This window comes from Colletes gigas, unplaced genomic scaffold (assembly GCF_013123115.1).
Source record: "Colletes gigas isolate AHSC1104 unplaced genomic scaffold, ASM1312311v1 Colletes_gigas_Sc00018, whole genome shotgun sequence".
Taxonomy (NCBI): Eukaryota; Metazoa; Arthropoda; class Insecta; order Hymenoptera; family Colletidae; genus Colletes; species Colletes gigas.
The window spans coordinates 1,995,429-2,011,924 of record NW_025106647.1 but is presented as its reverse complement, the minus strand read 5'-3'; the positions used below and the strand labels follow the sequence as shown (position 1 = coordinate 2,011,924).

Genomic DNA, 16,496 nt, shown 5'->3' with positions numbered 1-16,496 from the left:
AGCAATTTTGTTTCCGATTCAAATCTCATGTCTCCTGGAAATTTGATCAATTAATAGTATTATATTATGTCATTCTATAACAATTAAAAAAATTTAGTGAAAGACTACCACTCGAGTATACCTAATTTTTAGCAACTTTAAAATATTTTTAGAATTACGGTTAGGGTTCTTGTACATTTAATGATGGCTACAACAATATATTAGATATTGGAACAAATATATACAATTCCTGTAAAATAATCAACAAACAAGAACTGAGTAAAGTAAATAGAGTACTAAAACGATTCGACAACTGCTTAGTGCTACCCAAAAAGACACACTCGACAATTTTGACAAAACAGAAAGATTATTTTATCGAAAAGACTGTCTGAAAGTAAAATTTAAGAAATCTTGCTTTATTAAAAATAAATTTTACGTTTTTCTCAAAGCTATGTTTTTTTACTTGACCGTCTAGAAATCTCCAGAACTAGTCATTCAATTTTTTATAAACCTTTTAGAAATATTCTGCAAGCTTCTTCAACTTGTATGATTCTTTTGATATCTCAATTATTTAATTTTCTGAAATGCTTAAAGTTAATTTTTGCAGGTATAAAGTAATTTTTTTTCATGTCAAAATATTTAAAAAATTATACACTGCATCGAAAATGATAGAGTTTTAATTATGAAAATAACTGTGCCATTTTGAAACAGTTTGACTTTCTAAAAATTGAAAAATAAATTTAAAAGTTTGTTTAGATCCTTTGAAAAATTTAAAAATTTCATTTAGTAATCATCTTTGCATTATATTCAAGATGATATATCCTCCCTTTAAAAAATCAAGTATTTCGATCACTCTTTCATATTAAACAGTAATAAATATTCACTAAAATTAAAAAGCACGGCAAACGAGAAGGAACGAAAACCAACCTTGTTACTATTTTTCTATTTGGTTTTTTTAAAATTTCGTATCCGGCGCTTTTCGATACCAAATTGGCAACATCTTATTTGGAAAAGCGACATGTTTTTCTATTATTTTATAAACCATTCAACGCATTTTGCTTTCTCTTCCGGTGAATAAATCATGGCTATGGCGTCAGATAGACAAACGTTTGTCACGTTTTTTTTTGCAGTCTCTCGTGTGAATGCACACAACGTTTAACAATTGATCTGGTAATACCAGCGCACGCTGCACAGCGGAGCAGAATTCAGAAAAATAGCAGAGAAAGTCAAAACACAAAAGTTACGGTTTAATGTTTTTATATTTTTTCAAAACTAGACTATAGTGAACTATAGACTAGCTGAATCGAATGAATTTGAAAACTGGTGTAAAAAGAAACACTGAATCTATCTAGTGTATACAAATATTAAAATAAAACAAATAGCAAATATAAATTGGTCTTATTACAATAACTGTGTAATTAATATACCTACTCCTAAAAACTCTTTAGATTCAAAACTTTTTACAAACCTAATAATATTATAAATCATATATGCATTTATTGCAAAAACTTTGAGTTCTAAAAAGATATTTTTCGAAGAAGGCGAAATGTAGATACTTTTATTATAATTTATTAATAAACTTAAAAATAAATTAGGACACTGTCACGGTCGAATATACAAAATATCATATTTTAAATATTATTTTCCTCTCATATGGTCCATATAATCCCACAATCTATAAACAACACTTAATCATGGAATATACTCAATTACTTTCTTCCCCAACCTACTTAAAGGTCATTGAAATCGATAAAATAATTAATACGGTAATCGATTACCTACGCTTTTTTTAATAGTCATTATTTAATGAGGAAAATCCACTCGCGTTCTGGATGATATTAATTTCACGCATTGAATAATCAAAGTACAGATACACGTTGTAATGATATAATAACATTCGTTCGACGTACAATTCGTAAACGAATCATATATTCGAATTTACCAGAGCATAATTCATAAACTTATACCAGCCTGCTTACGAATATTTAATTACAGTATTCCAGTTTCCCCTTGTTACGATCGAAGCGAACATTAATTCATTCCGGTTTTAATGTACTCAATTGAAGTGCTGATAATACGATTCGAAATCAGCCGAAATCAGTCAATGTTATTAGGCTCCAAGGGGAATTTGCGAATATACGAAGTATAGCGGTGATGATGCTAATCTCTAAATGCTCTGCTTCTTCTCGAGGAAAGCTCGGTTTCATCGAAATTGTCATGTTGCAGCTTTCGACCGCGTTTCCCCTGTCTACAACAGCAGCGTTTCTCGTTTGAATGCTGCCGAAGGGACCAGATATCTTAATTGAATCTCTTAGTAAAACGGGTCAAATCCAACTGTTTTCGAAACAGTCGTTTGCTGTTGTTAATTTCAGAAAAGGAAGCTTGCGAATCGAATAGCGTGCAACGATTTTTAATGGTCATACGAACGACTCGGTGCAAGAAAATCCTATTATCCGAGTCGTTTGAATAAAAAAAAAGCGATTATCGTCTCTCAAAAGCAATGTGGAATCCATTCGAACCCTTAGCGTTCCTCTCGCCTCCTTAATCTCTCTTCGCTTCGAAATTAATTTTCCTCTTTCCTTGAATTGAAACGAAAAGATGTTTTCGAGAAAGACCAATAGAATTTCAAATGAAGATTTTCATAATTTATGTTGAGAAGATGCACGTTACACGCAATTTATCATAATCTTTATATTTATCTAAGAATTTTATTGTATTTGAACCAACGAATGTAGAAGATTGTGTTTTAAAAATTCAATTCTTTTTCTGTACAGTTATTTCGTTGCATTAGATGACAGATTTGAAATAATTCAACTTTTACCTGAAACATTGTTTAATATCATCAACAGTTTCAAAGATATTTTTAATTAGTCATTCTTAAATTTCCAGTCATGATCGAGCATTATTTTAAAGATGGAGAAATGTCATTCGCGAGAGTGCTTATAATTGCTATTTATAAAAGTTTCGACGTTTCGTCATAAATGTGCTGAAAGGGAATCCTTCAGTAAAGTTATGCAACAAACTTTGCTTTGGACGACGTAATTTGATCTTAGGAAAAGCTTCCTACATGTAGGAAATTATGAAACCAGTTTCCAAACATTAAATAGCCATGCAGGAAACGCTCCCTGGATAATGCAATCTAAAAGTAAAGTAGTAAAATTGTTGAGAAGAGGAAACATGAGTTTTTGAAGTTAATTCAGATTTAACATGGCCTTAAGCTATCCAACAAATGTCTTCCTTTTGAATGTACATGGCTACTCGTTTTCGAGCTAATTAGGTTAAGAGAATTAAGCTCAAAACTTTGAGACATATTGAAAATAAATTCTAACCCAAAAAATTAATTGAATTCTTAGTAATAAATATTAATTTCAGTAAGCAATCAGTTAAAAACTTAGTTGTTTTTTCTAACAAAATCTATACTTCAACATGAACATACATCATTAATGTCATACTGTAAATCCAATCCAGAAAGGAAGTTAGCTCCAAAATAATCCTCTAACAATATCTATACTTGAACATGAATATACATTTTCAAATTTGCACTGTCAAATCTAATCCGAAAATGAATTTTAGTCCAAAATAATCTAATCAAATTTATGCTCCAACATGAACAAACATCTTCGAACTCACGCTATAAATCCCACTTTTAGAAAACTCCAGAAAAGTATTTTAGTCCAAAGTAATCTTTTAATCAAATCTATACTTCAACGTCAGTATGCATCTTCAAACTCACCATTGCAGAATCGAGTTCATACTTAAATTTTACATTTGAAGTAAACTTAAAAAGCTCCAAAGCATCGTAAGAAGAAAAACACATGCATCTATTTAAAACCAAAAGGAATGCAGACAATATCAATAAACTTTTGCTACTTACTAACGAATCACAGAAAGGCTGATTGAAAAGTTGCAATATCCATTTCCGATGTATACAATTTGAAATACGGATCATGAAAGGCTATTTCACATCTGGTCCACCAATTGCCAGCATCAAACCACGAGAAAGAGATACTTTATACGATGTATCATTAGCGTCTCATGTTTGGAGAAGTTTGAGCTACAAATGTGTAGCACAGTTGATAAATGAAGTTCAGAGGATTTGTATCCATAGCGATTTCATTCGATACTCGGTGGTAACATCGCCGGAAGCGCGTTGGAGTGAACGACTGTTTCCTACGAGCTGTGTCAGTCTGAGACCTCGTTGTTACGACTCGCTCTAGGAACACATTGCCGACTAGGAGCCGCTAATGGGCAAGTTTAAACTGCTCCGTAGCTAGCAAACTACCATATCGTGTCGCGATATTGGTTGGACCTGCATTTCCATGAAACCAGGATCCGATACGCGTCGCATCGGGGAGATTTAACCTGCGTCTCCCATCGGAGACATGTATCTGCCACGAAACTATCTTCGGAAAAGATACGACTATACAAACACGCTGCAACAGTATCTCTGGTTAGTCTGTCGGGCTACGTTCAGACATCTTGTAATCTTTTATACTAGCAACTCGTGTATCCTCTCATCAAGTGTTCTCCAATAAGAGATAAAAATTTTAATTGACATAAAATGAAAACTGTTGGTCTGGCAACTATGTATTTGCGGATTTCACTGATAGATGGCTTTCATTGAATTGTTACGTATTTGTATGTATTTCAAACGTCAAATCCATACTGTTGTCTGATAGTTAGTACTTTAATTGTCATTCAGAAAAAATATTTTTTTGTTTAATTTCAATAACGATGATTAATTTTTGCAGATAAAAAACATTCACGAACACTGGAATTATGATATTGCTTGAAAGATGGCAAAAGGTCATTGTTAAAAATGGACAATACATTGCTAAATAGAGTTATTTCGTTCCATGTAGAAATTGTCTTTCATTTTATAAAAAAAATTCGCAATTAGTTGCCAAACCAACAAAATAATGGTGCTCGTTGTTTCATTTTGATTCGAGGAGAAAGTCCATCAAAAACTGAGCCTCGTCGCAGAAGATAATAACTTTAAAAGAATCAGGATCCTCTTAACAATTATTCTTAATTTCTTTTTCACACGATACAAAATTAAATGACGAAAATGAATTTTCAAGGGCACCATACTCCTCAAAATTATCGTAAAAATTTAAAGAATACAAAGAACGTATTAGAAACGAATTAAATAAAAACAGTAAAACGCGAACGTTTAAATATTTTACGTACTCAATGTGAGACCGTTGTACGTCCATTTTAGTTTTCGGGTTATGAATTTTTCATAGACGCGTTTGTACCGGGTAATTTAAATAGAGACAAAATCTCGGATTAAAACGGATAAAACTTCGCGTAACGAAGTTTAATTTCTATTCCGAGGGACGCGCGGGTGCGAACAGAATCTTGGCCGTCGCGTGAGATACGAATTTTGTAAATCTGTAGATCCGCGTTGCAGCTGAAACGGTAACGGCGGACCCTGCTCGCGTGCAACGTCCGTCCCGATTAATCCGACAAAAAACAAGGCGACCAAATTTACGTTTCGTAAATTTCACGCGTTTTTACCTTAATGTTTATAACCGACACCGTATTTCGTCGGATAGACGATTACGCTTGTGCTTCGCGTTCCGCGTTCCGCGCGTATATTACTCGCGATTGTCGCGAAATTCGAGTTATTACGTTTTTCCATCGTTCCGTCGCTGGAAAAATTCGATATTTCAATCAACTTACAGTCGTCTGAATAATTACACTGGGCAAGCATTCGGGGATCGTTCAAATATAAAACTCTCCTTGCATAGTTTGAAGAAAAAAAAACCAACCGTTTTGTTCATTAACGGAGTCTTTTACTCTAAAACCGAATAAAGAGACATTATTTTTTTAATTTCTCATTCAAATACTATCGATGATAGGTGTTTCTGTTCTCCAATATCGAACTGTATTATAGAAGAGCTTCCACCAAACGTTCAACTGCAAGCAATTGATTTGCAATGTAATGACAATGACATTTAAAATGTATCGATGCTAAATAAAAATAAAAGTAAAATTCATCAAAATGTATATAATAGAAGCTAGGATCGTTCTTGGCAAGTCGATTATACACTCACAGTAATTAACCGATCGATTCACTATCTTCGCCTCAATTCTCTATTCTAACAAACTAATCCACTGACTCTGACAAACAAGCCGAACCACTGGCACTCGATTCTCGATCGCTGTGCACTCTTATGTTCTCGCACAAACACCACCAATTCGTTCCACGCGTCGTCAAACGCCCAAAACGTACACTCTAGACCCTTTGAATGCGAACAAGCGCGACGCTGATCGCTCTGTGTGACCGGAATTCCGCCAGTTACAGGTAACAAGTGCTGTGACCGGAACTCTTTTAAGCGTAAGCTTAAGGTACTATTTGGTTCTACAAACGCGTAACTAGATATACGACTTTAAAGTCCATCCGTTCCTCTCAAACTCGTGCCATTGATTATTTACAAAAAATATACAGGCTGAACTTCCTAACTTCATCACCTTTGTATACAAAACGAATAATACAATCAATGTGTTCATATTAATAATAATTATAAAAATTAATATCGAACTCACCGATGTAAATAGCTTTAAAGTTTAATATATAAAAAAGGAAAACTTCACGAGCGTTTCAGACATTTAGCATTCAAACACACAACAACATTCCACCTCAAACATACTTCAAAGTTGTTGAAATCGACGAGGTTGTTAATTTGATCAACAATTACTGATACTTTCTAATTCGTATAATTCCAACATTATACATAAGCGACAATTAATCTTCTGCTTCCAAACACACGGCAACAAACCCCGTCAAACGTGCTCCAAAGTCGTTGAAATCCGATGAGATTGATAATATAATAAATAATTACCAATATTTTCTAGATGTAACAATATTTTAACAGTCGTTTGGCGCTTTCAGCTGTTCTTGTCGCGTGTCGTGGAAGGTTAATGCATTTGCGGTGGGAGGCGGCAATTTATGGCAGCCGAGGACCGATGAAGTATACGAGACGGGCAAAATTTATTTTACTACGAGATCTCGATAAATATTTACGCGCGCGTAGATTGAAATTCGCGCATTCGTTTGAGCTTGTACGTCGCGTCGATTGGTCGCGCCCGCTGGCTGAATATTCATAAATATCGGCACGCGTCAATGATTTCCAAAAGCGCTCCGATACGTCGATGTGGGAGCAACTTGCGTTCGTACGTTAGTTACGTTCGTATAATCGACATTTAATTAAAAGCGATTCGGGTGTATCGGTAGATCAGTGATCACCGGCTACAGATGCCTTCGATGTTACGAAACATGCGGGTTATATGATACAAACGATAAACATGATTGAGTCAGACCGTGTTCAACGCAATTCTATACGTTTTCCAACAAGAGCGACAGAACTTCCAGGTGAACGTAGCCACCACATTCCTAATCCACTTATTTGACATTTGTATTGTGTAGTACTTCAAAAATCACTATTTCGTTTATTAGATTTTAATTTCGTCACTCTTCTTTTTCTTTTACTTTATACATTGTTCAGGGTCGATATAGCGAGCGGGTTTATCATATGGACGTGACTTCTCCGCGATTTTTGAGGATTAGGCCTTCAAGACATTTTTACTTGCTAAATTAGGATACGGTCATTAAGGAACCTCCGAACTCCAACCGAGGTTTTCCTATGGAAAAATTCAGATGGGAAAGTCAGATTAATTTGAACAGAGGAACCTCTTCAATAGTTAGTCTCCGCAAGAATTCAGTTCTGCGTATCAGAAGCAACAACTTCCGAAGGTCAAGGTACAGATTAGGGGCACAGAGTGGCTGTGCGATACGCAACGACCACGAGCAACATTTGTAAACCTACGAATATTTGTTCGTGGCCGAAACATACATTATGTAAAATAAGTACCCGTTTGTAAATAAAACTCAAATTGCTTACTTAATCATTCAAATTTATTTAGTCGCCTTTAAAGTAGGCCCCATCAGAAGCAATGCACGTATGCCAACGCTTCTCTCAGTCTTCAAAACACTTTTTAAACGCTGAAGAAGGTAGCGCCTTCAGCTCCTTCTGCGAATTTTCTTTTATGGCCTCTATCGACTCAAAACGCCTTCCCCGAAGGGGTAATTTCAGTTTCGGAAATAAGAAAAAGTCACAGGGGGCCTGTATATCTGGTGAATACGATGCTTGTTTGGTCACATTTGTTGAGTTCTTGGCCAAAAATTTGCGTACCAAGATCGATGTGTGCGACGGAGCATTATCGTGATGCAAGATCCAAAAATTGTTTTTCCACACATCTGGCCGTTTCCGACAAATACTTTCACGCAAGCGTCCCATGACGCTCAAATAATATTCTTTATTTACTGTTTGTCCATCTAGAAGGAATTCCGAATGAGCAACACCACGATAATCAAAGAAAACAGTGAGCATGATCTTAATTTTCGAGCGACTTTGACGCGGCTTTTTAGGGTTTAATTCATTTTCTAAGCGTTATTCCGAAGATTGTTGACTTGATTGCATATCGTACTCATAAACCCATGTTTTCTCACCGCTTATGATGCATTTCACGAAGGTAAAGTAACTAGAAGCTCGTGAAATCATGTCTTCAGCAACTGCTTTTCGATGTTCTTTTTGCAGAAAATTCAGCTCCTTCGGAACAAGCCTTGCATCGACGCGTCTCATGCCCAAAACTTCAGTTAAAATGTTATGCACGGACATGTGAGACATTTCCACTTCATGAGCCACCTCTCTAACACTCAGGCGATGATTATCGATGACCATTTTTTTTATCTTTTCGATGTTTTCGTCAGTCGAAACCATTGACGGTCGGCCGGCACGCGGCAAATCTTGCACTTGTTCTCGGCCCTCTTTAAATTTTGTACCATTCGTATGTGTTAAGGGGTTGAGCAAAATAATTTAAATTTGATGAAAGAAACTTTCTAATATGCTCAACTTCACACGTCAACGTTAATGGCGAGTGAATATTTGTGGGATACGGAAAGTAAATACTTGAATCACAGTCAGTTGAATATTGTAACAACCAATAACAATTTATTTTACGTCGGATAGCCGAAATGTACAAATTCTTGAATATACTGTAGATGAGTGGTGTTTAACTGTCAATTTTGATCTGCTGTCTGGGCCAAGGTTGCCCAAGCAGCTAACCTCGCCATGGGCGTACCCAAGACCATGGGAGGCAGCATCGGTCTTAGATTGGTCAAAAATTGCCAATATACTGGCCAATCAGTTTGGAGACGAAGTTGATTGGTCGGAGGCGGTATGTAACGGTTATTTTTAATAATTTTCCCTCGTCTGGGTTTTTCCGCGAGGCGACTGCGAGCACAGGTCAGCGCTTTGTGCCCAGATGTTTCTTGCGATACCTGACTCGCCATAAAACATCTGCCACCGATTTTCGATGTTATTACAGGTAGTATAGTCATAGAACGCCTGAATTTGGAGGGCCATGCAGATTTGAAAGAATTTAATAATTAAATGGCCGCCTTAATGGCGCTTGGTCATAGGCAAAACTTGATTGTATGAAAGGTCTGACTCTATGTACATCCGCTGGCTTTATGAATTTACTGTTACGCTGCAACACAGAATAAATCGTAATTGTTATTTCGCGCCGTAACAGTATGTTTGCGTTTTTGATAAGCACGACTTATCATAGGCCTTCTGTAACATTTTTAACGCTTCTGCACAAAAAATGTCGTTAGAAACGCAAAATTTAAGTCAAATTCTTTGCTCGACAGTTCTTTCCAACGCAAAAATCGCAGAGCACACTCGAGATCGGCTGGTGTAAATAACTGCCGTGAACACACTGGTTGTCATATTGCGATCAAAAGCGTAACAACTGAATACAATGTTGCCTACTTACACACAAAAATTTGTTTCAATACATGCACTGTGAGATTTGAAAGTGAGAAATTCCGGGAACTTATTATACACAATGTATACTTTATAATTAATTCTTAACTCCCATCTTATGTTTTATATAGAATTCCGTATTTATCTGATGTAAAAGGACTTTGTCCGTTAAATAAACAAACATTAAACCATATGGAGAGACACACAAATGCTCAACGCCTTGAAATTATTAAAATTTCTTATCAAAATCTTGTTCGTTTCGAACAACGTTTAGCGCATTTCCTTCAATTTGTAATCAACAGAACTAAATATTTGTTATTTCATGGAGACATTCGTAGTCGCTCACAATTGTATTCCAATCATGAAATAACAGTGAAATATAACATAAAAATATAAAATATTATTTCGAACAACGTCTGGAAAAGACAAAGTAGTGTGAAGTAAGCATAGTCAGACAATGCAAGTGATGTTAGGTTGCGTACAGTGAGACGGACTTTGCTTGCATGTTTTTACTCGTCAGTTTGAAATTTATTTTAAATATAAACTTTCAGATAATGAAAAGCTTCAAATGCACTATCAATATCAATGTTATCTAAAATTCGTAACTCTTTATTCTCTATATAGAGAATTCCATAATAAAATTTCGTTCATTTAAAAGCCTTCCTCTGTGAAAGAAATAAAGTGACAAGATAAAAGTGATAACATCCATTAAGGAAGAGAGTAAATTGGATTTGGTGAATCTGTTCGTGGTAAAATAATGGACCCGGAGAAAATTAAAAATATAATCGCATTTATCCTCGTGGAAAATGTTAATCATTTTTCAATGTAATACAATAATTCCTTTTACACGCAAAAAATTAGAAAGGAATCTTGCTAATAGTGGAATATAATGCCAGCTAAAAATAGGTTAAGTAGTCTATATATACACTGAATAACGTCCATGTTTCTTGGCAAAAGACAAGGCAATGCTCCAAGGTGGTAGAACCGTAGGTATTCACGTAAAGAAAGTATTTCACTCGCGAAGGAGATAGGAATGGTAACTGCATAAGTATAATAGCAGAAACCATTGAATATTAGTAACGCGACTTAATACTGATAAGAGCCGCTGAAAAATGAGAGAAAGATGAAAGAAAGGGAGCCGTCGAAATACTCCCTTGGGAACTTTAGATAACATTGGAAAAGTACAATGCTTGTCCCAAGAGAACTTCTAAGGGAGTAGATAAATGGTTTTAACAGAATGATCCCCAGGGTTAACATGGTCTTCTAAAATACACGCCTGATATAAAGATAAACCGGACGATAGCGGAAAGCAGGAAGCCAAAAATGAATTTTTTAATACACCTCATTGCCATTGAAAAGCATTCGTCGAACATTAATTGCAACCCCATTTTCCCTAACGTATCCTAGAATTATTTCAAGTTGAGCTCTGAGAGGAAACCATTTGCAGCAGCAGCCACCAAGTTCCTCAGTGCACTGACAATGGTACAATAATATTTTTTTTTCAAATGTAACTATAGTAGGATCTCTATTATCAGAACTAATTGAAAGAAGACGCAACTATTTCTCTAATTGCTCATTTTTTATTTAAGATGAAACATCAATCGTAAGAATAACAGGAATGGAAAAATATTATTGGTAAACATTTTTTTTTTTAAAGTTTAGGAATTGCCGAAGAAAATGTGTCAGTAATATTTGCAAGTACTGAATAGTACAAGGAGTGTCAAATTAGAACGTCAAAAAGACAGTGAATGCAAATGTTTTAAATACGTTCAATAATCTACTTTCGTTCTCAATGTTTTCTAAAAATTATTTCCATTTTTTTCATCTCTAGTTTGAGATAGAGCTGATTTCGAATAATAATTATGTATCCCATTTACAGGAATATTGGATTTTAATATCCAATTATTTATTCACGGCACTTTCTTGAAACTAGAAAACAAAATTCTGTTTTCAAATTTATTTTTACGTTGCTAAATCCAACGCCAAAAATTATATAAAAGTGTGAATTTTCAAAGCTTTATCATTAAGAGCTAATTGAATTTCACGTGAATGCTCGACGTTAATTAAACGACCGTGCGGAGTTCATCAGGGACGTCAGCCTCATTATTTCAATAATAACTCGTTTCCTTAATTTAATATATAATCACTATTTAAGAGAGTCCTCTGTTTTACGCTATTTAATCCTTTTCTGTATTTGCACACCTCTGAGTTATCATAAATCGACTGAAATTAAGTAATTTAAGTAACTAAGTAAGTAACGACAAAAATTATGAATTATATTTTCAAAAACATTTTCATATTTCTAGCTCCTAAAAAAATATTTTTATTTTGATATGCTCATAATAATATTGTTTCTAATACGTGATTCTATTTTAAATAAAACAATTAGCTACTAAATAGAATAGTTTCTAAAATGGTGTATATAAAAATTTTTTAAAGACAAACTTAATTACAGATATGCAAAAACTGGAAAATGTATCGATTTCTCGAATTAATAAAATTCTTTTTACTACTCCACGTTTGATATTCCAACATAGTATGTCATATGTCTCTGTTTTTATTTTAGCTGTATATTTTGCCAACAAACTCCCACACATATAATTCATGAATTGTTACTATCAACTTTACACCATGTTTGTGCTTTAGGAACTGCAACGTACATTGTTGATACACGTAGTATACGACATTTCTCTATTTTTATTTTATCTGTATATAAATTTGAAAACAAACCATTGCAAACTCAATTGACAAATTGTGCAACAGTATTGGTATTAATATTTAAAAATATCTGACTTTCTGACTACGTAAAAATATAATATTCTTACATTTGTCATCGATCATTAATAATCTTCGAACCTTCTAGTTGAACAAAATGACTAAATATCGAAAAGTTCGTATCGTGATGTTCCATCGAAGACCATCGTGAACGTGTTTGCGTGAAAGTAGTCGTTATCGATGCTTCGTCTCGAGTTGAAATTACATCAAGGAAGTTCCCATTCGTCCGAAAAAATTTCTTACTCGCGTGCCTCTACGTTCTCGAACTTTTCCGTGTCTCTGTTAGACGCGCGGAACCGCTGATTCACTGCATTTCGAGTTTGAGACCTTCCGCGTGCTACGTTTCTCGAAGACTCAACTTCTCGTACATTTTTACCCAGGTCGCTATTACCGTTTCCACGGCGCGCACAAACACACGGACACGGTTTCCAGACGGTTACGCGCAAAGAACGGCCACGAACGAAAAAGAAACAGCAGGTTCTCGATCTAACAACCGACCGGAAGTATAAAGTTTTTCTCGGGTGAAAATTAAACGGCGGCGTTCTAACCGTAAATCACCGTGTCAAGCGCATCGACGCGTACCAAGGAAAACTCGAGCGATAATGCGGCTGAAAGGAAACAAAAACCTCGCGCGCACGTCACAACGTTATCCTCATTCTCTTGTAAGCTTCGCGGCGACTTGAAAACGCGAGCAAACAATATTTGCCAGCTGGCTGGCCGCGCGTCCTCGCGATCTACGTGGAAGTTTACCTAAAAGATTAACGCCCCCTGTAATCCGCTTTGTGGTTGATTGCCGAGATCCCGTGCTCCTTGGCATAATTTACGCCCGCGACTTATTATAGCCTCACCGCTGTCACAACGCAAGCAGCTTGCGACAAACGAGCGTAGTTTACGATCGCGATAGGTTCCTGCGAGTCGCATGACCGACCTCTCGAGCTCTCATCGATGCTTGCCACCAGGTGCAACCTACTTCCTTTGACGGCTGAACGGTACCGGATGCGAATATCGTTATCGGAAAGCTCGGTAGCCTTCTTTCGCCAGCTTTTCTCGTCCGACGGCGGTCTGCGTGCCGTATTAATTACATGATCAATCCGAGCTTGCTGCTTTCCGCGCCCCTTCAGCGTAATCGGTTCAACTATTGCCCCTTATCGCACGGAATTTTAGAACAGTTCGTCCTATTATTCGCCATTTGGACGAAAATAATTTTAAAACTGATAAAACAAGCAAATATTCGTACTGTTCGCAAATATAAAACGAGGACACCTAAATATATACTTTATTTTTAATGTCATAATGAATATTTATGGCATAATTTGATTGGTATCGAAGGAGGAATACCATTCAAGACACATTTTTTTCATTAATTTTTTCTAAACCATCGTTATTTCTTATCATGAAAACTAATATTTTTTGTTTTATTTCATCTTGTTGTGGCTGGAAAAATAGATCACACTGTGCTTAAGTCATGACCTTCAAGTGGCCTTTAGTACCAAAAATATGACCATTTTTAATAGCACAAAAAATAGCAACCAACCAGCCAACAAAATATAACTGGACAAAAGTAGTTGAACGATTCATTCACAAGCATGGATTATTGTAGAATTCAAAACATGATTTTTGTCGAAGTACTCCATCCTTTTTTAAATCTACTAGCAGGAGATAATAATTTACCAAAAATCTTTGAAAAAACAATCATTGATCTGGCTTAACAAACGGGGTAAATCTAAAATTTCTCAACGTTTAAACATCTTAGATTGTGTATTCGATTGCGACAGTTTCTTCAATGAATTTAGAAAATGTGTCAAAAAATGATCGACCTAACAAAACGACAATTAAATAAAACAGAAATGCTAGAATTGCTAAAAACAAAACAAGAAGAATTCATTCAGCTTGCTCGAGATCACTTATAATCGACTACAACTAAACAAAAACAGTTTTTAGCGAGAAAAGTAAATTTAATTTCGAATGTTTATAATTTTAACATTAATTTCATATATATTTCGTGTAATTATAATTATAAAAATGACTCAAACCGTGTCAGTTAAATATTCATATTTTTTGGTTCAATGATACAATTTACTGTAAATGTTGTAGCATTTTAGACATCGTAATTTCGACTACGTCATCATGTTTTGCGTTGGAATGAAACATTTACGTACCAATAGTTTAAACTAGTATCATCATTTCCTGTTAGATAATTGATATCAACAAAGGCAAGGGACAATTTCGTCTACCCCGTTCCGCAGTCATGAACGCACGCTAATTAGTTAAACACTTTGCTGGACATAATTAATATGATCCTAATGAATATTCGCTAGCAGCATCGAGTTGCCCCAACTTAGTTCCAAGTTTGCTGTGACACGAACCCGTTTCATTCCTAAGGGATTCCTGCAAAACTTTACGTCACCAGCTAAATGATGTGTACCGTGCAAAACATGGATACTTTCTCAATTTTCTTGAACGGCGTGTCAGAAGCAATAGAAATTCGACAATTTAAATGTGACGCTACAGAAGAACATCAACTCCCAAGTATCAACTGTGAGAAAATCTTTTATGGGAAAGAATAGATTGCTGAAAAATATTAATCAAATGTAATATCATGATCGAAATCCTTGTTTAGATAAAAATTTTGAATAACGCATAAAAGACAAGTTACATGATAAGAATTTCAATTATAAAATAAAATATGTCACAAAGAACAGATAAAAATTTATTCGATCGAATAAATGTCAGAAATAAGTTTCTATAGATTGGTTTCATTGGCTCTCATACTCGTATACTAAAAAAAGAAGAGTGTAAATAACTACAAACATTTAGTTATTTATGATGTATAGAAACCAAAAAAAGTATCCTAGTTAATATTCCAAAGAAATTGTTTGCAAATGTTGAAGACATTGTGTCAGTTTTTAAATTGTTCTGGTCAAGGCTAGAATAATTAACTAGCTATCCAAAAAATATAAAAACAATTGTCAAAAACATGTAACCAACTGTACAACAATTTTTTTTCTTGACGTACCAACTTGATGCTTTTTCAAATTATTTTTCAAGCACTATCCATATTTTTGATTATCAGAAATGTGTTTTTTATTATTATCTATAATCTTTTCTCTCTATACCCGCTCGCTACATCCAAAGGAATTGTTTGCAAATGTTTGAGATATTGTGTTAGTTTTTAAATCGTCCTGGTCAAGGCTAGAATAGTTAACAACCGATCGAAAAGATATAAAAGTAACTGTCAAAAGCTATATAACAATTCTTTTTGTCGACCCACCAACTTGGTGCTTTTTTCAAACTATTGTCTCTCGCTGCGTCACAGGAGAGATTCGAAAAGTTACGAACGCGATGACATTTTCGACTTGGCATGTGAAACGCGTCCCTCGTTGGTAAAGATCGGCCAAACCGATGGTCACGGACGATTTCATTTTCTATTGTGCGCGATTCGTCTGGCATAGATTCCATTGGTCGAGACGACGCGAAAAAAAGAATTTATAGAGCACGATAGTATCTGAACTCGACAGACCCGAAACGATCATGGATTCCACCATTTATTTATCATTCCCATGTTATCGCCAGGAACTACATAAAGCAAAACAGAGAGTGGTTGCGCGCAACAGCTTTATTGCACCCACGCCAACAAAGGTTTACCGTGCCGTGCAACTACTTTTCAGAATTAGCTCTTCACCAGCCCATTCCCGATTATGAACCGACCTGTTCTTCCTGTTTCTGCTCTCTTTCTCGCTCGTATTTTATAACAATCTCAAACCGATTACATCCGTTTCCCATATCGAGTGTCGTATTTAAACTTAAAAGATAGCACAATTCACGAGTTTGGCATTCAATCGTTAACTGGTGGAGGCGGTGCAACGATTTCCGCGATCTACTTCATCTTTCACGACGTTACGTCCCATT

General features: G+C 35.3%; 1 protein-coding gene across 1 annotated transcript in view; it reads right to left on the bottom strand.

Annotated features, from left to right (window-relative positions):
• LOC122400523 (alkaline phosphatase-like) overlaps positions 1–8,726 on the bottom strand; it is a 490,617-nt gene extending 481,891 nt beyond the window's left edge. Inside the window, exons 1-2 of the mRNA XM_043402045.1 lie at positions 8,495–8,726; positions 8,264–8,428 (exon numbers count right to left, since the gene is read on the bottom strand). Coding sequence (XP_043257980.1) covers positions 8,264–8,428; positions 8,495–8,726 — 397 coding nt within the window. The remainder of the gene's footprint in view (positions 1–8,263; positions 8,429–8,494) is intronic.
• Positions 8,727–16,496: the final 7,770 nt, after the last annotated feature.